At 61.7% G+C, this 22982-nt stretch overlaps 1 protein-coding gene across 1 annotated transcript in view; it reads right to left on the bottom strand.

The window, feature by feature from the left end:
* The window catches only part of Muc5b (mucin 5B, oligomeric mucus/gel-forming), a 50331-nt gene that overhangs the window by 26647 nt on the left and 702 nt on the right, over positions 1–22982 (bottom strand). Inside the window, 18 exon segments of the mRNA XM_042671525.1 lie at positions 538–607; positions 803–913; positions 1153–1291; positions 1390–1507; positions 1891–2016; positions 2539–2740; positions 5013–5119; positions 5292–5382; positions 5819–5933; positions 6071–6332; positions 6624–6707; positions 7055–7126; positions 8994–9064; positions 10664–10770; positions 12746–13007; positions 13122–13361; positions 13898–14032; positions 21839–21904. Coding sequence (XP_042527459.1) covers positions 538–607; positions 803–913; positions 1153–1291; positions 1390–1507; positions 1891–2016; positions 2539–2740; positions 5013–5119; positions 5292–5382; positions 5819–5933; positions 6071–6332; positions 6624–6707; positions 7055–7126; positions 8994–9064; positions 10664–10770; positions 12746–13007; positions 13122–13361; positions 13898–14032; positions 21839–21904 — 2378 coding nt within the window.

The raw sequence follows: 22982 nt of genomic DNA, 5'->3' as shown, positions 1-22982 counted from the left end.
CTGCCTGGCTAACCCCCCCCAGAGCCCGCGGGCCACACAGCGCGGGGCTGACTGGCTAACCCCCCCCCAGAGCTGGCGGGCCACACAGCGCGGGGCTGACTGGCTAACCCCCCCCCAGAGCTGGCGGGCCACACAGCGCGGGGCTGACTGGCTAACCCCCCCCAGAGCTGGTGGGCCACACAGCGCGGGGCTGACTGGCTAACCCCCCCCAGAGCTGGCGGGCCACACAGCGCGGGGCTGACTGGCTAACCCCCCCCAGAGCTGGCGGGCCACACAGCGCGGGGCTGACTGGCTAACCGCCCCCTCCCCGCCCCCCCAGTCGCAACAGCTCCCAAGCCTTCCCGGGTTATAAGTGACCCTGGCACCGCCGAGGGGACCAGGAGGCTGAGCCAGATAGGAGTCTGAGCAGCCGAGAGTGTGGCCCCTGCCATGCTGAGTGATGGGGGGGGTACTCTGGAGCAGCCTGCGGGCAGACTGCTCTCTGGCTCTGGGAGTTGACCACCACCTCGGGGATGCAGCCCCAGGTAGGCCCCGCACCTGCGGACAGCGGCAGCTGGGTGTAGATGGAGTTTATGAACACAGCCCCATTGGCCTGGATCTGGATGGCCTGGTGGGAAGGACAGAGCTCCGGTCAGCAGCCACCAGGCCCAGCCACGCCCTCCCGCCGTGGGTAACGCCAGCCTGGGGCTCCCCTCAGCTCACGCCAGCACCCCAGTCGCTGTGGGTCAGCTGGGGCTGGGCAGTGAGGAGGGCCGGGCCAGCTCCGGGCAGCCTCTGCGCTCCGGCCCAGCCCTGTGCTCACCGTCTCCCCGCCCTGCAGGCTCAGCGTCACGGTCTTCAGGCAATTCTCCGTGTCCGTCAGGCCGCACTTGCGCAGCTCGGCCAGCACGATGAAGGCGTTGTGGGTACATTTCTGTGGGGGGCCCAAGGGCAGGGCTGAGGCCCTGTGCGCTCAGCCCACGCCCCCTGCCCGTGTGCACGCTGCCTGTAGGTGCCAATGTGGCTGGGGGGTGCCTTGGACACCCATCCCCCCCCCCCCCCACTGGGCAGCTCAACTCAGGCCCAACCACACTGACAGTCTTCACGGGACTTGGGTCCCCGGCCCCAGCCTGGCCCGCGGCCACACCTCCACACAGCTGCCCGCAGCCCCACCTTGGAAAGAACATAGTTGCAGTCCCCATGCACGTCATAGAGCTTCTCATCATAGGTGGAGATGTGGGACCCACCCTGCACGGAGCAGGTGCCTGGGCACGGCAGGTCCTGGCACTGCCAGAGGCCTCCAGAGCAGGTGCTGCAAGGGGAGACCGTGAGTAGCGGGGGCGGGGGAGGGAGCAGGGGACAGGGTGAGCCTGCGGGCGGTGGGGGACAGAATGGGCGCGGCCAGCCTACCAGGATCTGCAGCTGGTGGAGAAGGAGGCCCCAGGGGCATAGGTGCGGCCGCCGTGCGTGCAGTGGCACTGGGTCAGGGGCAGGCAGCCCGAGTGCCTGACGTCATCCAGCACCGTGCCTGGGGAGAGAGTGCATGATGTCATCCAGCACCGTGCCTGGGGAGAAGTCTGTGTGCGCAGGCCGGCCAGTGCCTAGCCAGGGGTGCCGAGGCTCCCGGCAGGGCCACCAGCCCAGGGCCCCAGAGGAGACCCCAACCCGGGGGTGAGGGAAGGATTCCTACACTAGGATGCTTCTTGGAGTGAACACTGAGCTCCTTTGAGCCAGCTCCCCTCCTGCTTAGGGCCCGTGACACCTGACCTGTTCTCTCCACAGACTCCCAATGGCCAGTGTTCACCCCGGTAGGACCCGGAGTGAGCAGTGGGTGATCCCAGCTGTCAGCAAGGCCAGAGACAGAGACCCCAAAGGCCACCCCGGAGGTAGGGCACAGGGCACAGGGCCTACCTGGGGGACAGAAGCAGCCGTCCATGCAGTGGTCACCACAGGTCTGGGAGCGCTGGGGGTTGGAGCAGGTGTCCACGCAGGGCGAGCCGCACTCCTGGTGCTGCATGTTGAGGGGGCACGTCCGGGCTGCAACACAGGGGCATCCCCTCTGACCATGGTGGACAGAGGGAGTCGCACCCCGTGTCTGACACTGTCCTCCAAAGTCTTCATTCCATGTCCTCCAAAGTCCCTCACTCCATGTCCTCCAAAGTCCCTCACTCCATGTCCTCCAAAGTCCCTCACTCCATGTCCTCCAAAGTCCCTGACTCCCTGTCCTGCAAACTCCCTGACTCCGTGTCCACTGAACTTTGTGACTCCCCATCTTCCAAACTCCCCGTAGCTGTGTTCACCAATGTTCCTGGATGCCATCTTCTGGGTACAGAGGAAGCAAGTAGCAGAACCCAGTACCATGTGAGACCATGCTCCCATCTGGAGCTCTGGGGCAATATCTTCTTGTTGTGCTTATGGTCAGATCCTCCATCTGGACCCAACAGGCCCCAAGCTCTCTCCACTGTCCAGTCCCTGTCGCCCACCTCATGTTGACACCACCCTCCTGCCAGATTTTGGACACTAGTCTGGCCCCGACGTGGACCCTGGTAGGACACTCACGGCAGAGGTCAGGAGCCCTCCAGTTCTGTGGCTGACCCCCTGCATGGGCACACTGGCGGGAGTACTCGGCAAAGGTGGCACATGGGCAGGTGGGGCAGCGGCACAGGTCCTGGATACAGGCGGTCACGTACACGCTGGCGTCCACCAGTGTGTTGCAGTCCGCAAAGGCTGGGCCAAGTAGGGTATGGCGGCAGGTGTCCTCCTGGGGAGCACAGGGAAGTTGGCCACCCTCTCCCCCCAGGGAGAGGGGTCAAGGCAGTCCATGGGGAGCATCTTCTTTCTTTCCAGTTTCCTGCCACCCACTCATGCGTCAGTTTATCCATCTGCCCACACACCCATCCATCCACCCATCCATCCATCCATCCACTCATTTGTCCATCTGTACATACCATCTGTCCACCCATCTGTTTATCCATCATCCATCCTTCATCCTTCATCCATCCATTCATTCATCATCAATTTGCCCATTCATCTGTCATCATCCATCCATCCTCCATCCATCCATCATCCATCCGTCTATCCATCCATCCATCCATTTGTCATCCATCCATCCATCCATCATCAATCCATCCTCCATCCACCCATTATCCATCATCCATCATCCATCCATCTATCCATCCATCCATCATCCATCCATCATCCATCTATCCATCCGTCATCCATCTATCCATCCATCATCAACTTGACCATTCATCTGTCATCATATCCATCTCCATTCATCCATCATCCATCCATCCATCCATCTATCCATCCATCCATCCATCCATCCATCCATCCATCTATCCATCCATCCATCCATCCATCCATCTGTCATCCATCCATCCATCATCCATCTATCCATCCATCATCAACTTGACCATTCATCTGTCATCATATCCATCTCCATTCATCCATCATCCATCCATCCATCCATCATCTATCCATCCATACATCCATCCATCATCCATCCATCTGTCATCCATCCATCCATCATCCATCCTTTATCCATCATCCATCCATCATCAATTTGCCCATTCATCTGCCATCATCCATTCATCCTCCATCCACCCATCATCCATCCATCATCCATCCATCCATCCATCCATCATCCATTCATCATCCATCCATCCATCATCCATCCTTCATCCATCATCCATCCATCATCAATTTGCCCATTCATCTGCCATCATCCATCCATCCTCCATCCACCTATCATCCATCCTTCATCCATCATCCACCCATCCATCATCAATTTGCCCATTCATCTGCCATCATCCATTCATCCTCCATCCACCCACCATCCATCCTTCATCCATCCATCCTTCCATCCATCTGTCATCCATTCATCATCCATCCATCCATTATCCATCCTTCATCCATCATCCATCCATCCACCCATCATCCATCATCTATCCATCCATCTATCCATCATCCATCCTTCATCCATCATCCATCATCAATTTGACCATTCGTCTGTCATCATCCATCCATCCTCCATCCACCCATCATCCATCATCCATCCATCTATCCATCCATCCATCATCCATCTATCCATCCATCATCCATCCATCCATCATCAACTTGACCATTCATCTGTCATCATCTATCCATCCTCCATTCATCCATCATCCATCCATCTATCCATCCATCCATCATCTATTCATCCATCCACCCATCATCCATCATCCATCCTCCATCCACCCATCATCCATCATCCATCCATACATACATCATCCATCCATCCTTCATCCTTCATCCATCCATCCATCATCAATTTGACCATTCATCTGTCATCATCTATCCATCCTCCATCCACCCATCATCTATCATCCACCCATCTATCCATCGACCTATTGTTCTATCCATCTACGCTGAGCTTGCTGCTCTGAGATGCAAAGATCTTGGTTAGTGGAGTGCCCTAACTCTGGACACCCCTCAGCTCTCCAGAACATGCCTGCCATTATGGGAGCCTCCAGAAGAGGATCCCTCCTCCCTGGCTAGCAGCTCAGAGGACAGGAGGCAGATGTGCTGCCTCCCCTTGGGCAGCCCACGTGGGTGCTGCAGTCCTTGTTGACTCCTAGATTGGCCCATGTGGGCCCAAGTTCCCAGGCTTTGTCAGCATTCTCTTTCACAGCTCAGGGCTCAGGGACTCTGCTAGTTTGGGGATTCCTGGGGAAGGCCCTCCCTGGGAGGGGTTCTGGCCCTGCAATCTCCGTGTCTGGTGCGCCTGGCCAGCCCAGTGCGGGCACATGCAGGACCAGGGTCCACGGGCTCCACACATGTCCAAGATGGAGCTGCACATGCAGGGTTCACCCCCCTCCGGGCTCATCCTGCCCGCCGTGCGGCGCCCATCCCGCCTGACCCCTTCGGGCCTAACAGAGCCTCACAGGGCAGAGGCCATTTCCCTCTGTGCTGGGCCAGGCCCTGCCCGCGCCGGGCCCTGGTGCCTGTCCCCTGCCCGCACCGGCTGGCGCCGGCCCCGTGGGGGCGCTCACCCCATCTGTGCAGTTGTCAGCTGCTGAGGGCAGGGGGTCTGGGCACTGCTCCGTGGGACCGTCCATCTTCTGTAGATTTCCAAACTGGAGAGGGGTCAGCTTGACGTCTGCCGGGCGGGGAGAAGCAGTCACCGACCCCGCGGGCTCGGACCCGGGGTGGGCTGCCTGAGGTGGTGTCAGGCCCGGCCCCACCCACGCCCAGATGCCACATGCCCAAGGGAGCGTCGCGCCCTGTGTCTGCTCCCCCACCGGGGCCGGCGTGGGCCTGCGCACACTCACTGTGGGTATAGAACTCGTGGATGTCGGGGAGCCCGTTGAAGTCCCCGCAGAGCCCGCAGGTCTGGTTGGCATACTTGGGGTCCAGCTGCAGCTATGGGGGAGTCGGTGCGTTCAGGGACTTGGGTCCCCCCCTCCCTGGGAGGCCCTACTCTCGACCCAGCCTGGGGCCTGCGGGGCTGTGGGGCATCCTCACCCCCCCCCCCGTGGGGGGCCCTTCTCCCGACCCAGCCTGGGGCCTGCGGGGCTGTGGGGCATCCTCACCCCCCCTCCGTGGGGGGCCCTTCTCCCGACCCAGCCTGGGGGCTGCGGGGCTGTGGGGCATCCTCACCCCCCCTCTGTGGGGGGCCCTTCTCCCAACCCAGCCTGGGGGCTGCGGGGCTGTGGGGCATCCTCACCCCCCTCCCTGGGGGGCCCTTCTCCCGACCCAGCCTGGGGGCTGCGGGGCTGTGGGGCATCCTCACCCCCCTCCCTGGGGGGCCCTTCTCCCAACCCAGCCTGGGGGCTGCGGGGCTGTGGGGCATCCTCACCAGAGCACTGTCTCCTCCATTCCACATGAAGGTCAGGGTCAGGCGGATGTTGACCTTGATGTAGTCGCTGCTCTGCTCCACCAGGAGGCCGGCACGGCTGTAGGGCAGCTCCACCCTAGGCAGAAAGTTCTGGTCCTCCCTCTGCCCAGTGCCCTCCCACGAGCTCTGAGGGGCCCCACCCGCGCCCTACAGTGGACCCGCTGGGCTCTGGAGGGCCGGGCCTTGGCAGGGTCCCCCCGGGGCCCAGCTCACCGGCGCCCATCCACCAAGACAGAGCCGTTCCCCAGCTCTAGCACCAGCCCCTGGGCCTTGAGGACCACGTGGGTGACCGCAGGCCTGGAGCCTGCCAGGCCGCGGCGCAGCTGCACGTTGAAGTCCTCGTAGGTGGCGGCGCAGTGCGCGGAGAACACGTAGTTGCAGAGGCCAGGGAAGCGGAAGACGCGGCCGTCGAAGGTCTTGTAGTGGAAGTCACCCCAGGTGCTGCACACCCGCCCGTTGTGCGCGGGGTTCAGGGCTGCGGGGAACCAGCGCGGGGCTTAGGGCTGTGTGGGAAGCCTGGTGGGGGGGGCCCAGCCCCCGCCCACTGGGGCCCCTGGGCCCAGGCTCCCACACGCGCAGCAAGGAAGCAACTCCTGTGCTGATGGCCACAGCCCACCCTACCTCTCTCTGCTGCTCCGAGCTGTGAGGAGGCCCGGAGCCGCTCCCCACGAGGGACAGCCGCCCCCCGCAGGACCCAGCCACCGTGCCGCAGGTGAGGCCCGGCCAGCCCGCCCCTCCCTGGCCAGCTGGGGTGCCATCCACTCACGGCTCATGTGGAAGATGTTCATGGGTGGGATGAAGGTCAGGTGGCGGGCAGGTGAGGACATGGCAGGTGGGGACATGGGGTGGACTGCGGGAGGAGAGACCCATGTGGCCGGTGTGGGTGGCCCAGGACACCCAGGCCCCGCCCACTTCGGTGCCCACCCTGGGGACTTTCGGCAGCCAGAACGTGCAAGCGGTCCTGTTGCTCCTGCCCCCAACCCCTGCCACCTCCCATCTGCCTTGGGGACTGCTGCCACTGTGTCACACGGTGTACACGGCCTCTGTCCATGACACTCAGCCCTGAGCTCAGGACACCTCCCGTGGGAGAGGCCAGGGAGGGACTCCGCAAAAGGCCTTTGCCTCCATCCCCAGTGCCCAGCCCTTCTGCCTGCTCAGGAGACCCCTCACCACACAGCCGGGACCTGTACTTCATACCTCTGCCCACACGCGGGCTGTCCACCATGGGCTCTGGGTTCCCCGGACTCGGCTCTGCCTGGCCCTGGATCTCTGCAGAAAAGGGGGAGCGGGTCAGCGGGGGTGCCGATGTACCAGCCGCCCCAGACCAGGCCGCCGCCCTGGCCGCAAGGGCCTACTTGAAGCACAGGGACAAGCTGTGATTCAAGGCCGCGTCCCCTCCCGTTGGCACAGGGACCCAGTGACCCTGTGTCAGCTGTCCCTCGGGGCCTCAGGTGCTCCGTTCTGCCTGCGGCCCGAGCCTGCCCTTCGGGGACCCCGTTGTGGCTCATCTGCACTTGGGGTGGCATCCCATCCCAGGAGAGACAGGGCAGATGCTCTCCCGGCTCAAGGAAGAAAACGAATCAGGAAGCAGAGCTGATCCCAGACCGCAGCTGCTCAGGCCACCATCCCTCAAGGGGCAGGGAGGACAAAGACGGGCATTGTGGAGAGACCCAAGCGTGACTTAGCAGCAGCCTGGGTGCTGGGCCGGCCTCCAGCTGGAACCATGAGTTAGGACAGGGTGGCCCTTGGTGAAGGAATGGCTGCCCGGACTGGCCTGGACTGTCCACCACCAGAAGGACAGGTTTCCTCCACAGCCTGACCATGGAGGCCTGGTCAGAGGCTTGGGCAGGACCCGGTTTACCCCGAAGGCCTTGGTCCCCAGTCCTGGAAGTGACTCATGGCCAGCTGCTCACAGCAGTGCCACAATGCTCAGCTTCCTGGTGAACTTTCCCAGCCGTGTCCACGGCACTTGGAAATGACGCCTGCTCACGCATCTCCCCTTCCCAGAGCCCCGTGGACTGAACTTCCCAGATGCACAGCCGCTCCTCTGTCCACCCCTGGATCAGGCTGAGCGGCTGTCACCTGCCGGCCCCGGGTGACAGCAAGGCTGAGGGACCCAGGAGACCCCCCCAGGTCACAGCATCTCCCACCCCTCAGGCCTCGCTCCATGCAGGCCCTCCTGAGCCAGAGTGCTTGGTCAGCATGGCCTGTCCTAGGCAGTGCTGGCCAGCAACCAGCCGCTCCGCCTTGGCCTGCTCGGTGCCTTCCACTGTGCATCGGATGTGATGTGGTGGCCTCGGTCCCCAGCCACCGCTGGGACTAAGGCCCCCGTCCCAGCGTGCCAAACTGCCTCAGGAGCCAAATGAGCATGGCAAGGTGACTCAGCCCGGCTGGGGATGGCAAGGCCCTGCGGCTTCCCCAGTCCCCATGGGAGGTGCTGCAGAGACCCTCCCCCAAACCCGGTCCCCAAGGAAGGGAGACATCTTTGCCCATTCCACAAGTAAGCCAGCCTGGGGCGGAGACCCCACTGCTCAGACCTGGAGCCTAACAGAGGGCAGGGTTTGGGGACTGTGCCCTCCGGCAGCTGCCGGGACTCCGGGCCAGCCCGGCCTGCTTACTGTGGGCCCTGTGGGTGTCGGCTGGGCTGGGATGGTCTTTCCCTGTTCACAGTTTAGCACTGTGGCCTTCTCAGGGCAGACGGCACCCGTGGGTACAGGACCCACATGGGCTCCAGGTTTGAGCTGCGCTGGTGCCGTGGCCGCCTCCGGGGGGGAGGGGCGGGAGGACTGCTCGGGGGGCCGTGATCCCGGCCACGGGGGGCAGGGCAGGGCCACCGTGGTGCTGCTCCCTGGAATGGAACCTCTCCGACCCAGAGAGACCCCATTCCTGTCCCTTCTAAGAGCCTCTTGGGGTCTCCTCAAGGGGCCTTAGGTTAAGTTGGGGCACCCACCTTCTCTCCAACACCCCATCCCGGCCTGGGCTCTGCTCCTGACGCCATGTCGGCCCCTGCATGGGGCATGGGCCGAGCGAGAGCTGGTGGGACTCTCAGGCCAGGGCCCCTGGGACCTGCCTGGAGACGCTCCCCGGTGCAAGCCCCGCCGGAAGCTGGCCTGGGTCTGGGGGGGCCTGACCTTACCTGCTGGCCTCACCATGAGCAGGGCCGTGAGGGCCCACGCCAGCACCTGGCTCCCGCTGCCGGTGGCCATCCTGGGGGCGGCACGGCAGTCAGGCACAGCGGGGCAAGGCGCTCTCTCCCTGGGGGCCTGGGCTTATGTAGCAGAACAGTTTGGCTCAGGGCCCAGGTCCTAGGCCACACAGATCACTGTCCACTCCCCGGGCAGCCACGTGTGTTTGCTCTTGGGGAGGGGCTGCAGCAGGAAAGAGACCTGGACGAGGAAGGATTTGTGGCCACACCGGACAGGACGCCCCCACCCCCCGCAGCTTGAGAACCGTGGGGCCGGGCGGAGCCAGCCCGGCTGGATGCGGAGCCCTGCACCAGCTCACGCCAGCCCGGCTGGATGCGGAGCCCTGCACCCGCTCACGCCAGCCTGGGAGGGCAGGACCAGGGGTGAAGGGCTGGGCCTCGTCCCATGTTGGCCCCAGGAGTGACCATGGGGCCCAGCACTTGTCCCAAGGCCTCGGCAGGCGGGGGTGAGGCTGGGCCTGAGCCTTGGTGCTCGCGGCTCTGTGAGCAGACAGGAAGTCCGGGGCTCCTCACTTTGGAGTGCCCTCAGCCATGCATTGGGGGTCGAGGGGGGCCCTGCGGTCCCAGGGGAGTCTCCTCACAGACCAAGGAGCAGCTGGGGCCCTATCCAGGGGCTGTTGGGCCTGGCTCTAGTAGGCCTCCTCCTCCCTCCCGGGCCCAGGCCAATGAACTGGCCGGTGCACCGAGGCTGGGGGGGGCGGGGGGTCTCCGGGGCTCCTGACCACGCTGCTCTCCTGGCTGCCCTCCCGGGCCGAACCGCTGTGGGCAGAGTGGGAGGCATGGGAGGTGACAGCCCGGTCCTTTCACGCAGGCCTGTGCACTGTGACAACCCTCAGATGGACCCAGAGGGGCAGGGTGTGGGGGCCAGTAGGGTACAGGGGTCACAGTGGGGTGGGGGGCAGTGGGGTGCGGGGTCACAGTGGGGTGGGGGGCAGTGGGGTGCGGGGTCACAGTGGGGTGGGGGCCAGTAGGGTACAGGGGTCACAGTGGGGTGTGGGGGCCAGTAGGGTACAGGGGTCACAGTGGGGTGGGGGGCAGTGGGGTGCGGGGTCACAGTGGGGTGTGGGGATCACACTGGGGTGTTGTGGTCACAGTGGGGTGTGGGGATTACACTGGGGTGTGGGGATCACAGTGGGGTGTGGGGTCACAGTGGGGTGCGGGGTCACAGTGGGGTGTGGGGTCACAGTGGGGTGTGGGGTCACACTGGGGTATGTGGGGTCACACTGGGGTATGTGGGGTCACAGTGGGGTGTGGGGGTCACACTGGGGTATGTGGGGTCACACTGGGGTATGTGGGGTCACAGTGGGGTGTGGGGGTCACAGTGGGGTGTGGGGATCACACTGGGGTGTTGTGGTCACAGTGGGGTGTGGGGATTACACTGGGGTGTGAGGGTCACAGTGGGGTATGTGGGGTCACAGTGGGGTGTGGGGATTACACTGGGGTATGTGGGGTCACAGTGGGGTGTGGGGGTCACACTGGGTTATGTGGGGTCACACTGGGGTATGTGGGGTCACAGTGGGGTGTGGGGGTCACACTGGGGTATGTGGGGTCACAGTGGGGTGCGAGGGTCACAGTGGGGTGTGGGGTAACACTGGGCTCACACTGGGGTATGTGGGGTCACACTGGGGTATGTGGGGTCACAGTGGGGTGTGGAGGTCACACTGGGGTCACAGTGGGGTGTGGGGGTCACTGGGGTGTGGAGGTCACACTGGGGTATGTGGGTTCACAGTGGGGTGTGGGGGTCACAGTGGGGGTGTGGGGTCACAGTGGGGTGCAGGGTCACAGTGGGGTCACAGTGGGGTCACAGTGAGGTGTGGGGGGTCCCAGTGGGGTGTGGGGGTCACAGTGGTGTGTGGGGTCACAGTGGGGTCACAGTGGGGTCACAGTGGGGTGTGGAGTCACATTGGGGTGCGGGGGTCACAGTGGGGTGTGGGGTCACAGTGGGGTGCAGGGTCACAGTGGGGTCACAGTGGGGTGTGGGGGTCTCAGCGGGGGTGTGGGGGTCACAATGGGGTATGTGGGGTCACAGTGGGATGTGGGGTCACAGTGGGGTTTGAGGGTCACAGTGGGGTCACAATGGGGTCACAGTGAGGTGTGGGGTCACAGTGGGGTGTGGGGGTCACAGTGGGGTCACAGTGGGGTGTGGGGTCACAGTGGGGTCCCAGTGGGGTATGGGGTCACAGTGGGATGCGGGGTCCCAGTGGGGTCACAGTGGGGTGTGGGGGGTCCCAGTGGGGTGTGGGGGTCACAGTGGGGGTGTGGGGTCCCAGTGGGGTGCGGGGTCACTGTGGGGTCCCAGTGGGGTCCCAGTGGGGTGTGGGGGTCCCAGTGGGGTGTGGGGGTCACAGTGGGGGAGTGGGGTCACAGTGGGGTGTGGGGTCACTGTGGGGTCACAGTGGGGTCCCAGTGGGGTGTGGGGTTACAGTGGGGTCACAGTGGGGTATGGGGTCACAGTGGGATGCGGGGTCCCAGTGGGGTCCCAGTGGGGTGTGGGGGTCACAGTGGGGGTGTGGGGTCCCAGTGGGGTGCGGGGTCACTGTGGGGTCCCAGTGGGGTCCCAGTGGGGTGTGGGGGTCCCAGTGGGGTGTGGGGGTCACAGTGGGGATGTGGGGTCACAGTGGGGTGCGGGGTCACTGTGGGGTCACAGTGGGGTCCCAGTGGGGTGTGGGGTTACAGTGGGGTCACAGTGGGGTCCCAGTGGGGTGTGGGGGTCCCAGTGGGGTGTGGGGTCACAGTGGGGTGCGGGGTCACTGTGGGGTCCCAGTGGGGTCCCAGTGGGGTGTGGGGTTACAGTGGGGTCACAGTGGGGTCACAGTGGGGTGGGGGGTCACAGTGGGGGTGTGGGGTCACAGTGGGGTGCGGGGTCACAGTGGGGTGCGGGGTCACAGTGGGAGCAGGGCCGCGGTGGGGCGTGAGGCGAGCCCGCGGGCTGTGATCGAATCCAGCCGCAGGGCCCTTCCAGGGGCTGCGGTCTGGTTGTGAGGATGAGCCCACGGAAGGGGGCGCTGGGAGAGGGCAGAGCCAAGGAGCCCCGGGGCTGGACGTCAGGCCGGGCCGGCGGAAGGGCTCACCGCGGAGCCCTGACACAGTCCTTTTTGCGTCCACTATTTTTCACTTATTTTTCATATTTGTTCTGTGCGGCCGGGCCTTGGTCCGCTGTTTGTGCTTTCTCTCCAAGCGGAGTGACAGACGCACACCACCACTGCCAGGTTTTCACTGGTTGAGGTGGAGTCTGGGGAACTTTGCCTGGATGGCCTCCACCGCTCACCCTCCCAACCTCAGCCTCCTGAGTAACTAGAAATGGTAGGCCTGAGCCCTGCGTCTGGCTCTAAGGTATCTGAACCACTTCCTATTCAGTAGCTGCCTGGTGTCAAAAAAACAAACCCAAAGAAAAACCCCTGCAAATAGCAAGCGCTGTGAGGATCTGGGGCCTGGGGCCCTGCTCTGTCCAGGGGGGAAAATGCTGCTGCTGTAGAGAATTCTGGCCGGCCCCCCAGCAAGTCATGCATAGAACTTCCATGCGGCCTCACGATTCTACATGTCGTGGGTGTGTCGAAGACTGGGACGTGGGCTCAGGGGCGCACCCCACCACGCGCCACCCGCGCAGACCATGCAACCCGGGGTCCGGGCCGAATGGGTGGAGCAGCAGCAGCAGCGTAACGTGGAGACTGATCCGTGCCAACCGGTGTGCCGAGGTCGCGCACGAGCCAGTCCCCAAAGGGCCGCGCCTGTCTACTCTGTGAGGTCCCCGCAGGTGGGAAAGTGGGCTGCCAGGGCGGGACCTGGTGTTTAATGGGGACAGAGTTTCCGTGTGGGAAAACAAAAGTTCTGGAAGCAGCCGTGTGATGGTTGCACAACTCGGTGAGCGTGATCACCTGCTGGCCCTGGGTGGTGTGCTTACGCATGATGTAGGGCCGGGCTCTGTGCACGTAGATTCTCCCAATACTTTCCAAGGGCTTTTGACACATTTGACTGATGGTCACCCTGACATGATGGATGACCCCACTCTGCCTGGGCTTCCTGGGAGCCCCGGGGACTGGCCTGGACCCCGCCTCTCACCCTTGTCCCAGGTGTCCCAGGCGGTGGCACTTGCCTGTGGTGGGGCCCACTAGGGGGCCTGGTGAGGGCCGGGTCTGGGCCCGGATCTCAGCAGAGCCTCTGACCTCCACTCTAGATGCTGCCCGGGGCCGGGGCCAGGCTGGGGCTGGGCTGCTGGCTCCTTGCCAACCCTGCCATTCCCAAAGCCGGGGGCCCAGGTTTGGGGCTTTAGGGTCCTCGAGGTTCTCTTTGGTATCTGGCCTGCAGCCAAACAACATGGCCGGAGGGGCCCGGGGCCTCAGGACGGTCTGAAGAGAAGGCTGTGCCCCCTGCCCGGCTGGCCTGGGCTCTGGGCTTCCCGCTGGACCCCTCTCCTGGGCCGCGGTGCACTCACAGGCTGGGCAGCAGCGGTGGCTCTCACACCACGGTGTGTGTGTGTGTGTGTGTGTGTGTGTGTGTGTGTGTGTGTGTGTGTGTGTATGGCGCCCACTGCCCGGCTGGCCACCTGCGAAGCCCTCCACCCATTCCCGCCTCTGAGGGTGCCAGCCCCCGTGGCAGCGGGTCAGAGCGGTCAGGGCTCATTGTCTGCTCCTCCGGCCCCACCCAGGAGGACGCTCAGCAGGGTCACACCGGAGTCGGGACGGACAGCCGCAAGTCCTGCCTTTGTCCCGAGCGCTTTCCTCGGCCAGGCCGGCACCGCAGGGGGGGCGCGGCCGAGGGGCGGCCGCTGTTGTGACATCCCGGATGCGTTAGGCCCGGCCTGTTTGCTCAGCCTGCTGGGGAGCTGGCCTCTTCACAGTTGAGGGAGCGGGAAGCCGAGGAGGACCCAGTGCACAGAGCTGCTGGCCAGCCGCTTCCCCGGGGGTGGGGTGTCTGTGCCAGGAACCTGGCCAGCCGGGCGGCCCCCGGCCTCATTCCAGCCGCTGCTGACTCTGGGCCAGGCGGAACAAAGGGAATGCGCTGGGCTGCGCCCTGGACAGGCCCCAGGGCCAGACAGAGCCTGCGCTGAGCTTGCTCACAGGACTGAGGGGCTCTGGGCTTAGGGAGTTTCTTGGGACTCCATGAGCTCCAGGAGACCCCTTGGGTCCTGCGGTCCACCCTCCCCCCGGCCGGTCCAGCTGCAGACACCGCTGGCAGGGCCGGCACCCCAGTGGGAGCAGCGATTAGGAGTGGGCGGATGGATCACTCCGCTCCCAGCAGATCGGTCCCCGAACTGCCCTGGCTGTGACCAGGGCTCTGCCCGCCACCCTGTATAGCCCAACCTGAACCCACACTGCCAGTCCAGTCCTCCCTAGATCCCTCCCTGCCCATCCTCCCGGTCATGGTCCTCCCTCTACCCCCCATCTTTCTCTGTGTCTCTTTCTCTCTGTGTTTTTCTCTGTCTCTCTGTCTCTGTCTCTCAGGGTCTCTGTCTCTGTGTCCCTCTGTCTGTCTCTGTCTGTCTCTGTCTTTGTCTCTGTCTATCTCTGTCTCTGTCTATCTCAAACTGACAAGTCCAGCTCCTGCTGGAACTGCACTGGGCAGGGGCCGGGCAGGGACCAGGACAACAATGCCCTGCCTTCAAGGTATATGACATCGAGGCTCTTGGAAATAGAAATGGGGTTCCCAGGACCCACAAGCAGATGATGGCTCTGTGTGGGGCAGGACGGGCAACCAATCCAGGCAAGGGCACTACCAAAGAGGGCCCTGCAGTGCCAAGGCCCTAGGGTAGGATGGGCCCAAAGGCCCGTGCTGAGGTTGGGACTGGGGTGCAGGGGTGAGGGACAGCAGGTGTGGTGGGCAGGTTAGACGGGAGACAAGTTCTCAAATTCTACCAATTCTGCGTCTGAGGAATGGCGGTACTGGTTGTGGATTTAAAGCAGTTAAACCATAGGGTGTGTGTGCATGAGTGCGTGCATATGTGTGCATGCGCGTGTGCGTGCGTGTGTGTGTGTGTGTGTGTGTGTGTGTGTGTGTGTGTGGCACTGTGGCTCAAGTGGTAGGGCGCCAGCCTTGAGCTGACCAGCTGAGGGACAGTGCCCAGGCCCACAACCGACCCCCCGCAAATCCATTTTAGTTTAAAGTTGGTTGTGAGTCCTTTTATTTCTAGTTTTAGGAATTTGACTCTTTTCTCATTCCCTTAGCCAACCTAGTCAAAGAGCCATCTTTTGGTCCCACTGGGTTTTTTCCTTAGGACCAATGATCCTTTATTATCTCCTTCCTCTTGCTAGCTTTAGGTTTTGTCTTCTGTCTCTGGTCCCTTGGGGTGTACGTACGGGCTATTGACTGAGATCGTTTTTCTTTTCTTTTTATTGACTGGGATTGTTTTCCTTTCCTTTCTTGCTGGTGACCCTCAGCTTGGCTGAGGGCACGCTAGGCAGACTCTTGCTGCCACCCAACTCACGCCCCCAATTCTCTCTGCTTTCCAGTTATTTTTTTCAGATTAGGTTTTAGGCTAATTTTGCTCCAGTTTTGACCTCCTACCTATGCCTCCTGCGTAGCTGGGGCTCCAGACCTGAGCCATCCTGCCTGGCTTCTGCCCAGGCTGGCAATCGAATGCGATCCTCCCACCCTCCATCTCTAGAGTATGAAACTTAGTTCCTGTGTACATGCTATCTACATTTTCCCTTCTATTATGGATTTGTAGTATCATCCCTTTGTGGCTGGAAAGCATACTAGGTGTAATTTCAGTATCTTAAAACTCACTAAGATTCCCTTTTTGATCCTAGCATCCAAAAGTTTAGCCATCTTTGGGATAATTTATTCTGGAGAATGTACCATGTGCCCTTGAGGGAAATGTGCATTCTGCTGAGTTGGGTGGGCATGCTGTGTATGTGTGGTTAGGTCTAGCCAACTCAGAGTGTCTGTTGTTCAGGTGTGTTCTGAATTGATCTTCTGTCTCATTGTCCTACCATTGAAAGTGCTGTAGCAAAGCCTTCTATTATTATTTTTGAACTGTCCATAGCTCCCTGGATTCTGTCAACATTTGTTCTCTGTATTTGGGGGCTCTGTGGTTTGGTGCATGTGTGTTGACAGTTGTATCTGTTGACTCATTTGTTGATTCATAATACCTCTCTCCATCTCTTGTTAACTTCCTTTGTGTACACTGTTTCGTCTGATACACAGACATCTCACGTCTGTTTTGGCTGTGATTTTCACTGTGTATCTCTCTCAGTCTGCCACCTGTAACCTACTATGTTCTTAATTCTAAATAGTATTTCCCACAAGCTGCCCTTTCCTCTCCCATTACATATGGTTAGATCATGTTTTTGCTGTGGCCATTTTCAGCCATTTTGCCCATCTCTGTTCACTGGAGAATCTAGACCCATTCACATTTAAAGGAGCTGCTGACAAGGATGCCTTTGGGCCTCCCCTGTCCTGGAAAGTATGCAGCCAGCCTTCTTAAGAATCTATTCAGGAAGTGGTGCTGTAGCTCAAGTGGTAGAGCGCTCGCCTTGAGCTGAAGAGCTGAGGGACAGCGCCCAGGCCCAGAGTTCAAGCCCCACGACCGACCAAAAAAAAAAAAAGAATCTATTCAGCGTGACAAGTCATTTCTGCCATAGTGCTTTCACAACTCTTTCTTTGCAGCCAAGTGTGGTGCACACCTATAACTCCAACAGCCACGAGGCTCAGGCAGGAGGGTCATAGTGTGAGGTAAGCCTGTGCTACATAGTGAGGCTCCATCGCAAAATATATTCCTTCTTTCAACAGAATGGACTTACCTCTGTGATTCACCATGTTTTCTGTGTCTTCTAATCTTTCTATGCCTCGTTCCTTGTTGCTTCTGTTAGTCTTCTTTTGTATTGAGCTGAATTTTTGCAGTTACAGATTTTGATTCCTGTTCCGTTTGTGAATAATCACTGTGTGGCGATGTGTGTGTGTGTGTGTGTGTGTGTGTGTGTGTATCTCCTAAAGATAGGGCAGTCTAATGTGAGTTGGTACCAACTTGACTTCAAATGCATACAATTCCTAAGGACTTGCTCATCACAAATTATGTTTTTGTAACCTTGTACCCAATAGGATGAATTTATAATTATATTTATACAATTGCCTTTCAAAACCTGTGGAGAATAAAAGTGCAAAGCAGAATTACAAGGACCTCGGCTTTTGTATTTGCCCATGTATTTAGTTTCACTGGATTTGTTTTTCTCCATCCAGCTTGAGTAATGTCTGGGGAGGCTTTATTCCATCTAGAGGACTTCCTGTAGCATTTCTTGTAGGGCAGGCCTTGGCTGTTGTTTATAGGAGGGTGTCTTGGCTTCTCCCTAATTTTTAAAGGGCCATTTTGCCAGGTGTACAAGTCGTGGGGACCAGGTTTCTTTCCTTTGTTTTAGATGGGCCATCCCCTGGCCCTCCAGCCTCCGGGTGATGGTCAGGGACCCCGAACATGACAAGAAGTCAGTCTCTTCCTGCAAGATTCTCCCAGCAGTTTGGCCACCATGTTTATGCTACTCAGAATTTGTACCCTACTTCCTGGATTTTGTGGGCCCGTATCTTCCATCAAATGCAGGAAGTTTCCGTTCTTGCTTCTCGTTCTCTTCGTGCGTGCGAGTTCCCCAGGGAGTTGCCTCACTCTCCTCCGCCGTTCCTCTTCTCCCCTGCTCAGACTGGATTCCGTTCCCTGTCCTTCCCCTGCTCACCCTTGCATTTGTGGACATCCGGCGGACTTCCAGCACAGCCCCGTGCTTTTGTGCTATTTAGCTCCCGAGTTTCTGTTCTTTCTAATGGGCTCCCCCTCCTTGTTGGCTCACTTTGTACGTGTATTATTTTACCGATTTCTTTTTGCTCTTTCTTCAGTGTTTTCCTTGGCTCTGAGAGCCTCGTGAGGATTGTTGTTTTTGAGTTCTTGTTTCGTAGGACTTGCTCAAGATCATTTCTGTCCATTTTGTGCCTTTGAACGAGCCACGTTTGTTTCTTATAAGCTGTGAGATTTTTGTACTGGCTTAAACCTCGGGGATTTGCCTGTGAGTCCTTCTTCCTCTTCCTCTTCCTCTTTCCTCCTCTGCATCCTCTTTTCTTCCCCCTCTCATTATTGAAGACTGTAGCAGTCTAATTTTTTTTTGAACTGCTTCCAACCTACTTTTGGAAAGACTTTTCCTTATCACCCATGATTACTGAAGACTCTGTGCCTTGGGTTTGTGTTCCAGTAATGAGGTAACAGGTGTTTCTTCAAATGCCACAGCCTTCCCGGACTTGCTCCCTGACCGAGGGGAGGTGGTCCGCCCCTGGGCCGGCCCTGCTGGGCAGGCTTGGCTCTCCAAGTCCCCCATCTGAGTTCGTTGGTCGAGTGGAATCTCCCCCCAGGACGCCGTGATTGGTAATCACCAGCAATGCCTGACACTTTCCCTGAGAGGTGGTGACTCAGGCCCCCAAGCTTCCACCAGGCACGCAGTGTTTTTTCCAGTATGGTCTTTCCACACTTTCCAGCCTGTGGAAAAGGGGAACGGATGTTTTGCTGCACTTGGAAAGGGGGTGTGAAGTAAGACCATGTGCCACCAGGGGTGGGACCACAGGCCACTAGGGGAGACCACAGGCCACTAGGGGAGACACAGGCCACAGAGGGAGACACAGGCCACAGAGGGAGACACAGGCCACAGAGGGAGACACAGGCCACAGAGGGGAGACACAGGCCACAGAACTTCACTGACAATACAGTGGATTTTCTTGTCAGGCCTCAGTTTGGTCGCTTCTCAGAGCCTGGCAGAGCTGGTTCACAGTCTCTCCTGGTTAGGCTAGCTCCCCCGCCCCAAGGCCATGGGTCCTGGGAAAAGGAGTGCAACGCTTCCTGTGTCTCACTTTACTGCCTGACTCCTATCTGTTAGATGATGCATTCTGAAAACAAAGTCTATGCTAAGAAAAACACGCGAACCATGGTTCATGGAGGGGCAAAGCTTTTTCAGACAGGGAGCAACGTTGTCCAGGACGAGTGGGAGGGTGGGAAGCCGGGGGGGGGGGGGGCTGACCGCAGCTAGAGGCGTGGGGCGGAGGGACTCCCATGGCCTCTAATACGCGGCCTCCACAGTCACTCCTTCCAGGGGGAAATGGCAGCTTCCTCCTGAGACGTGACAAAGGCGGTGACCCAGAGATGGTGCTGTCAGCACCATGGGCGTGGACCAGTCCACGCTCCGTGCCCCGACGTGAGCACGGCAGTCCAGGCTTGGGTGCTGCCCAGCATGTCCAGCCTGCGCCCCTCTGAAAGGCTGACACTGAGGGACAGAGAGAGGCCAAGGGCAGGTCCCAGGTGGAAGACTCAGGAGATGCTCTCCTGCGGGGGTGTCCTGGAGATGCTCTCCTGGGGGGTGTCCTGGAGATGCTCTCCTGGGGGGTGTCCTGGAGATGCTCTCCTGGGGGGTGTCCTGGAGATGCTCTCCTGGGGGGTGTCCTGGAGATGCTCTCCTGCGGGGGTCCTGGAGATGCTCTCCTGGGGAGTGTCCTGGAGATGCTCTCCTGAGGGGGGGTCCTGGAGATGCTCTCCTGGGGGGTGTCCTGGAGATGCTCTCCTGGGGGGTGTCCTGGAGATGCTCTCCTGGGGAGTGTCCTGGAGATGCTCTCCTGGGGGGGGGGGGTCCTGGAGATGCTCTCCTGCGGGAGGTCCTGGAGATGCTCTCCTGCGGGAGGTCCTGGAGATGCTCTCCTGGGGGGGGGGTCCTGGAGATGCTCTCCTGCGGGAGGTCCTGGAGATGCTCTCCTGGGGGGTGTCCTGGAGATGCTCTCCTGGGGGGTGTCCTGGAGATGCTCTCCTGCGGGGGTCCTGGAGATGCTCTCCTGGGGGGTGTCCTGGAGATGCTCTCCTGGGGGGTGTCCTGGAGATGCTCTCCTGCGGGGGTCCTGGAGATGCTCTCCTGGGGGGTCCTGGAGATGCTCTCCTGGGGGGGGTGTCCTGGAGATGCTCTCCTGGGGGGTCCTGGAGATGCTCTCCTGGGGGGGGGTCCTGGAGATGCTCTCCTGCGGGAGGTCCTGGAGATGCTCTCCTGGGGGGGGGGGGTCCTGGAGATGCTCTCCTGGGGGGTGTCCTGGAGATGCTCTCCTGTGGGAGGTCCTGGAGATGCTCTCCTGGGGGGGGGGGGTCCTGGAGATGCTCTCCTGCGGGAGGTCCTGGAGATGCTCACATGTGGGGTGTCCTGGAGATGCTCTCCTGCGGGGGGTCCTGGAGATGCTCTCCTGGGGGGTGTCCTGGAGATGCTCTCCTGGGGGGTGTCCTGGAGATGCTCTCCTGGGGGGTGTCCTGGAGATGCTCTCCTGGGGGGTCCTGGAGATGCTCTCCTGGGGGGTGTCCTGGAGATGCTCTCCTGGGGGTGTCCTGGAGATGCTCTCCTGGGGGGGTCCTGGAGATGCTCTGCCGGCGGCAGCCACCGTGGCAGGGCGCCCAGGCTGGGCGGTGGCGTCACATCACGCAAACTCAGCCGGCGTGACTCCTGCCCCGTTTCCAGGGGCACACACGGTACTTCCCCTACGCAAGTGTTCAGGAAAGAGGGACAGTGTCAACAGTGACACATGCAGAGCACAGTGCAGGCCGGCAGGTCCCGGTCGGGGCGCGTGGAAATCTCTGCTCTGTTTTCGCAATTTTGCTGTAAACTTGAAAGCCGATCAGGAAAGTCGCTCAGGGCTCTGTGCTGGCTGCAGCTTGAAGAACGGCCGGCGGGAGGGCAGAGGGCCCAGCACCCTAGCCCCGCCAGAGCCACACAGAGGGGAGGTGGGGGAAGGGCCGGGGGCCCCAGGGACGGCCCTGGCTCTGCGTCCATCCAGCAGGGCTGGCTGGGGGGCCCGGGGACGGCCCTGGCTCTGCGTCCGTCCAGCAGGGCTGGCCGGGGGGCCCGGGGACGGCCTTGGCTCTGCGTCTGTCCATCGGGGCTGGCCGGGGGGCCCGGGGACGGCCCTGGCTCTGCGTCTGTCCACTGGGGCTGGCCAGGGGCCCCGGGGATGGCCCAGCCTCTGCGTCCGTCCAGCGGGGCTGGCCGGGGGCCCCGGGGATGGCCCAGCCTCTACGTCCGTCCAGCGGGGCTGGCCGGGGGCCCCGGGGATGGCCCAGCCTCTGCGTCCGTCCAGCGGGGCTGGCCGGGGGGCCCGGGGACGGCCCTGGTTCTGCGTCCGTCCACCGGGGCTGGCCGGGGGCCCGGGGACGGCCCTGGCCAGGCTCCGTGCGCCCATTTGGTGCTGGCTTTCACACACCTGTCCAGGCCCAGGGCTGTGGAGCGGGCCCTCCGTGGTGGCACAGGCCTGGCCCAGCACCAGTGGACCGGTGTGGATGCAGGGCGGGACCCCGGGCCAGGAAGAAAGGATTCCCCGCCACCACATTTGCTCAGGATTAGATAGCACAAGAGAGAGCAAACAGGAGCAGGGCCGTGGTGTCCTGGAGCAGCTCAGGGAAGCCAAGTGTCGTGGACAAACAGGCCCTCCCTTCCCTCCTGTTGACTCAAGGCCCGCGGAGGGGCCTTTACCCCCGAGACCTCGCTCGGAGAGAGGGGCCTGGAATCGCCTGGGGCTGCACATCCGTGCCCAGGCCTCATGGTCCCGCCCCCACCAAGCCTGCCCGCTGGCCCCAGGACCCCCCAAGATGACCCCCAAGGTCCTGGGGGGGCACAGAGCGCCCAGGACATCCACACGAGGACAGGCCCAGGTGTGACCCCGTCGGCCCTGCCCATCCCCAGGTGTCTTCTTGCCCCCAAGGCTGGCTCCAAGCAGCGCTGCTGTGCCGGCCATGCCAGGGACGCGCCAGTGCCGGGAGAGGAGGGGCAGAGGTGAGAACACACTCCAGGCACCTGAGGTCAGTGGTCAGCGGGCGCTGACCTGTCCCCGGGGCCAGGAACACTGAGGCGTAGGGGAACCTGGGGGGGAGGGGACGCGGGGGGAGGGGGGCACGAGGGCGTGGGGGGAGATCCTTCACCCAGCTCTGCTCAGGCCCAGCCTCGGGGGTCACCGCAGAGCTCCACGGGGTGCTCAGCTCAGAGCCCCTGCCCTGTGACCCCTGGTGGGGGCCATGTGGGGCCGTGTGCCCAGGAGGAATGGGGGTAGGGGAGAGGTCTCTTCTGAAGGGAGGGCCTGCCTGGTGAGCCCATGTGCATATCCTGCATGGAGCCAGGGAGCCGCGGTGTGTGCGCGTGTGTGTCTGTCTGCCTCTCACACATACACACACACACACACACACACGTGCGCACGCACATACTTGGAAAGCTGTCCTTCTGGCTGCTGCTGCTGCAGAGTCCCAGGGGAGAGCTTTGAGCCGTGGGGACCCTGGGGGCAGAGGGCTAGGGACAGCTTCCTGCCACGTCCTGGACAAGTGGCCAGGTCCCAGCAGAGCCACCAACCAGAGCGTCCTGGCTGGGCATGGTAGTCCACGGCACGTGTGTGTGCATGCGTGCGTGCGCGTGCGTGCGTGGGCGTGCGTGCGTGTGTGTGCGTGTGTGTGCGTGCGTGTGTGTGCGTGTGTGCGTGCGTGCGTGTGTGTGTGCGTGCGTGCGTGCGTGTGTGTGTGCGTGCGTGTGTGTGTGTGCGCGTGCGTGTGCGTGCGTGTGTGCGTGCATGCGTGTGTGCGTGTGCGTGCGTGTGTGCGTGTGTGTGTGTGCGTGTGTGTGCGTGTGCGTGCGTGTGTGCGTGCGTGTGTGTCAGGGCCCAGGGCCGCTTCCCCACCAGTGCCCGGCCCCATGTCTCCTGTCTTCAGGGCCGCCCTGTGGGCTGTGGAGTGGAGCCACTGTGTTGTCAGGTGCCCACTAGGCCGGGCTGGGCCTCCTATGAGTGAGATGGGGGGCTGGGTGGCGGGGGCTGGGCGGGGGCTGGGCGGGGGCTGGGCCTCCTATGAGTGAGATGGGGGGCTGGGTGGCGGGGGCTGGGCGGGGGCTGGGCGGGGGCTGGGCGGGGGCTGGGCCGGGGCTGGGCGGGGGGGGGGGGGGCTGGGTGGCGGGGGCT

Source organism: Dipodomys spectabilis, unplaced genomic scaffold (assembly GCF_019054845.1).
Source record: "Dipodomys spectabilis isolate Male_0828 unplaced genomic scaffold, ASM1905484v1 ptg000639l, whole genome shotgun sequence".
Lineage (NCBI taxonomy): Eukaryota > Metazoa > Chordata > Mammalia > Rodentia > Heteromyidae > Dipodomys > Dipodomys spectabilis.
This window is presented reverse-complemented; position numbering and strand designations above follow the sequence as displayed.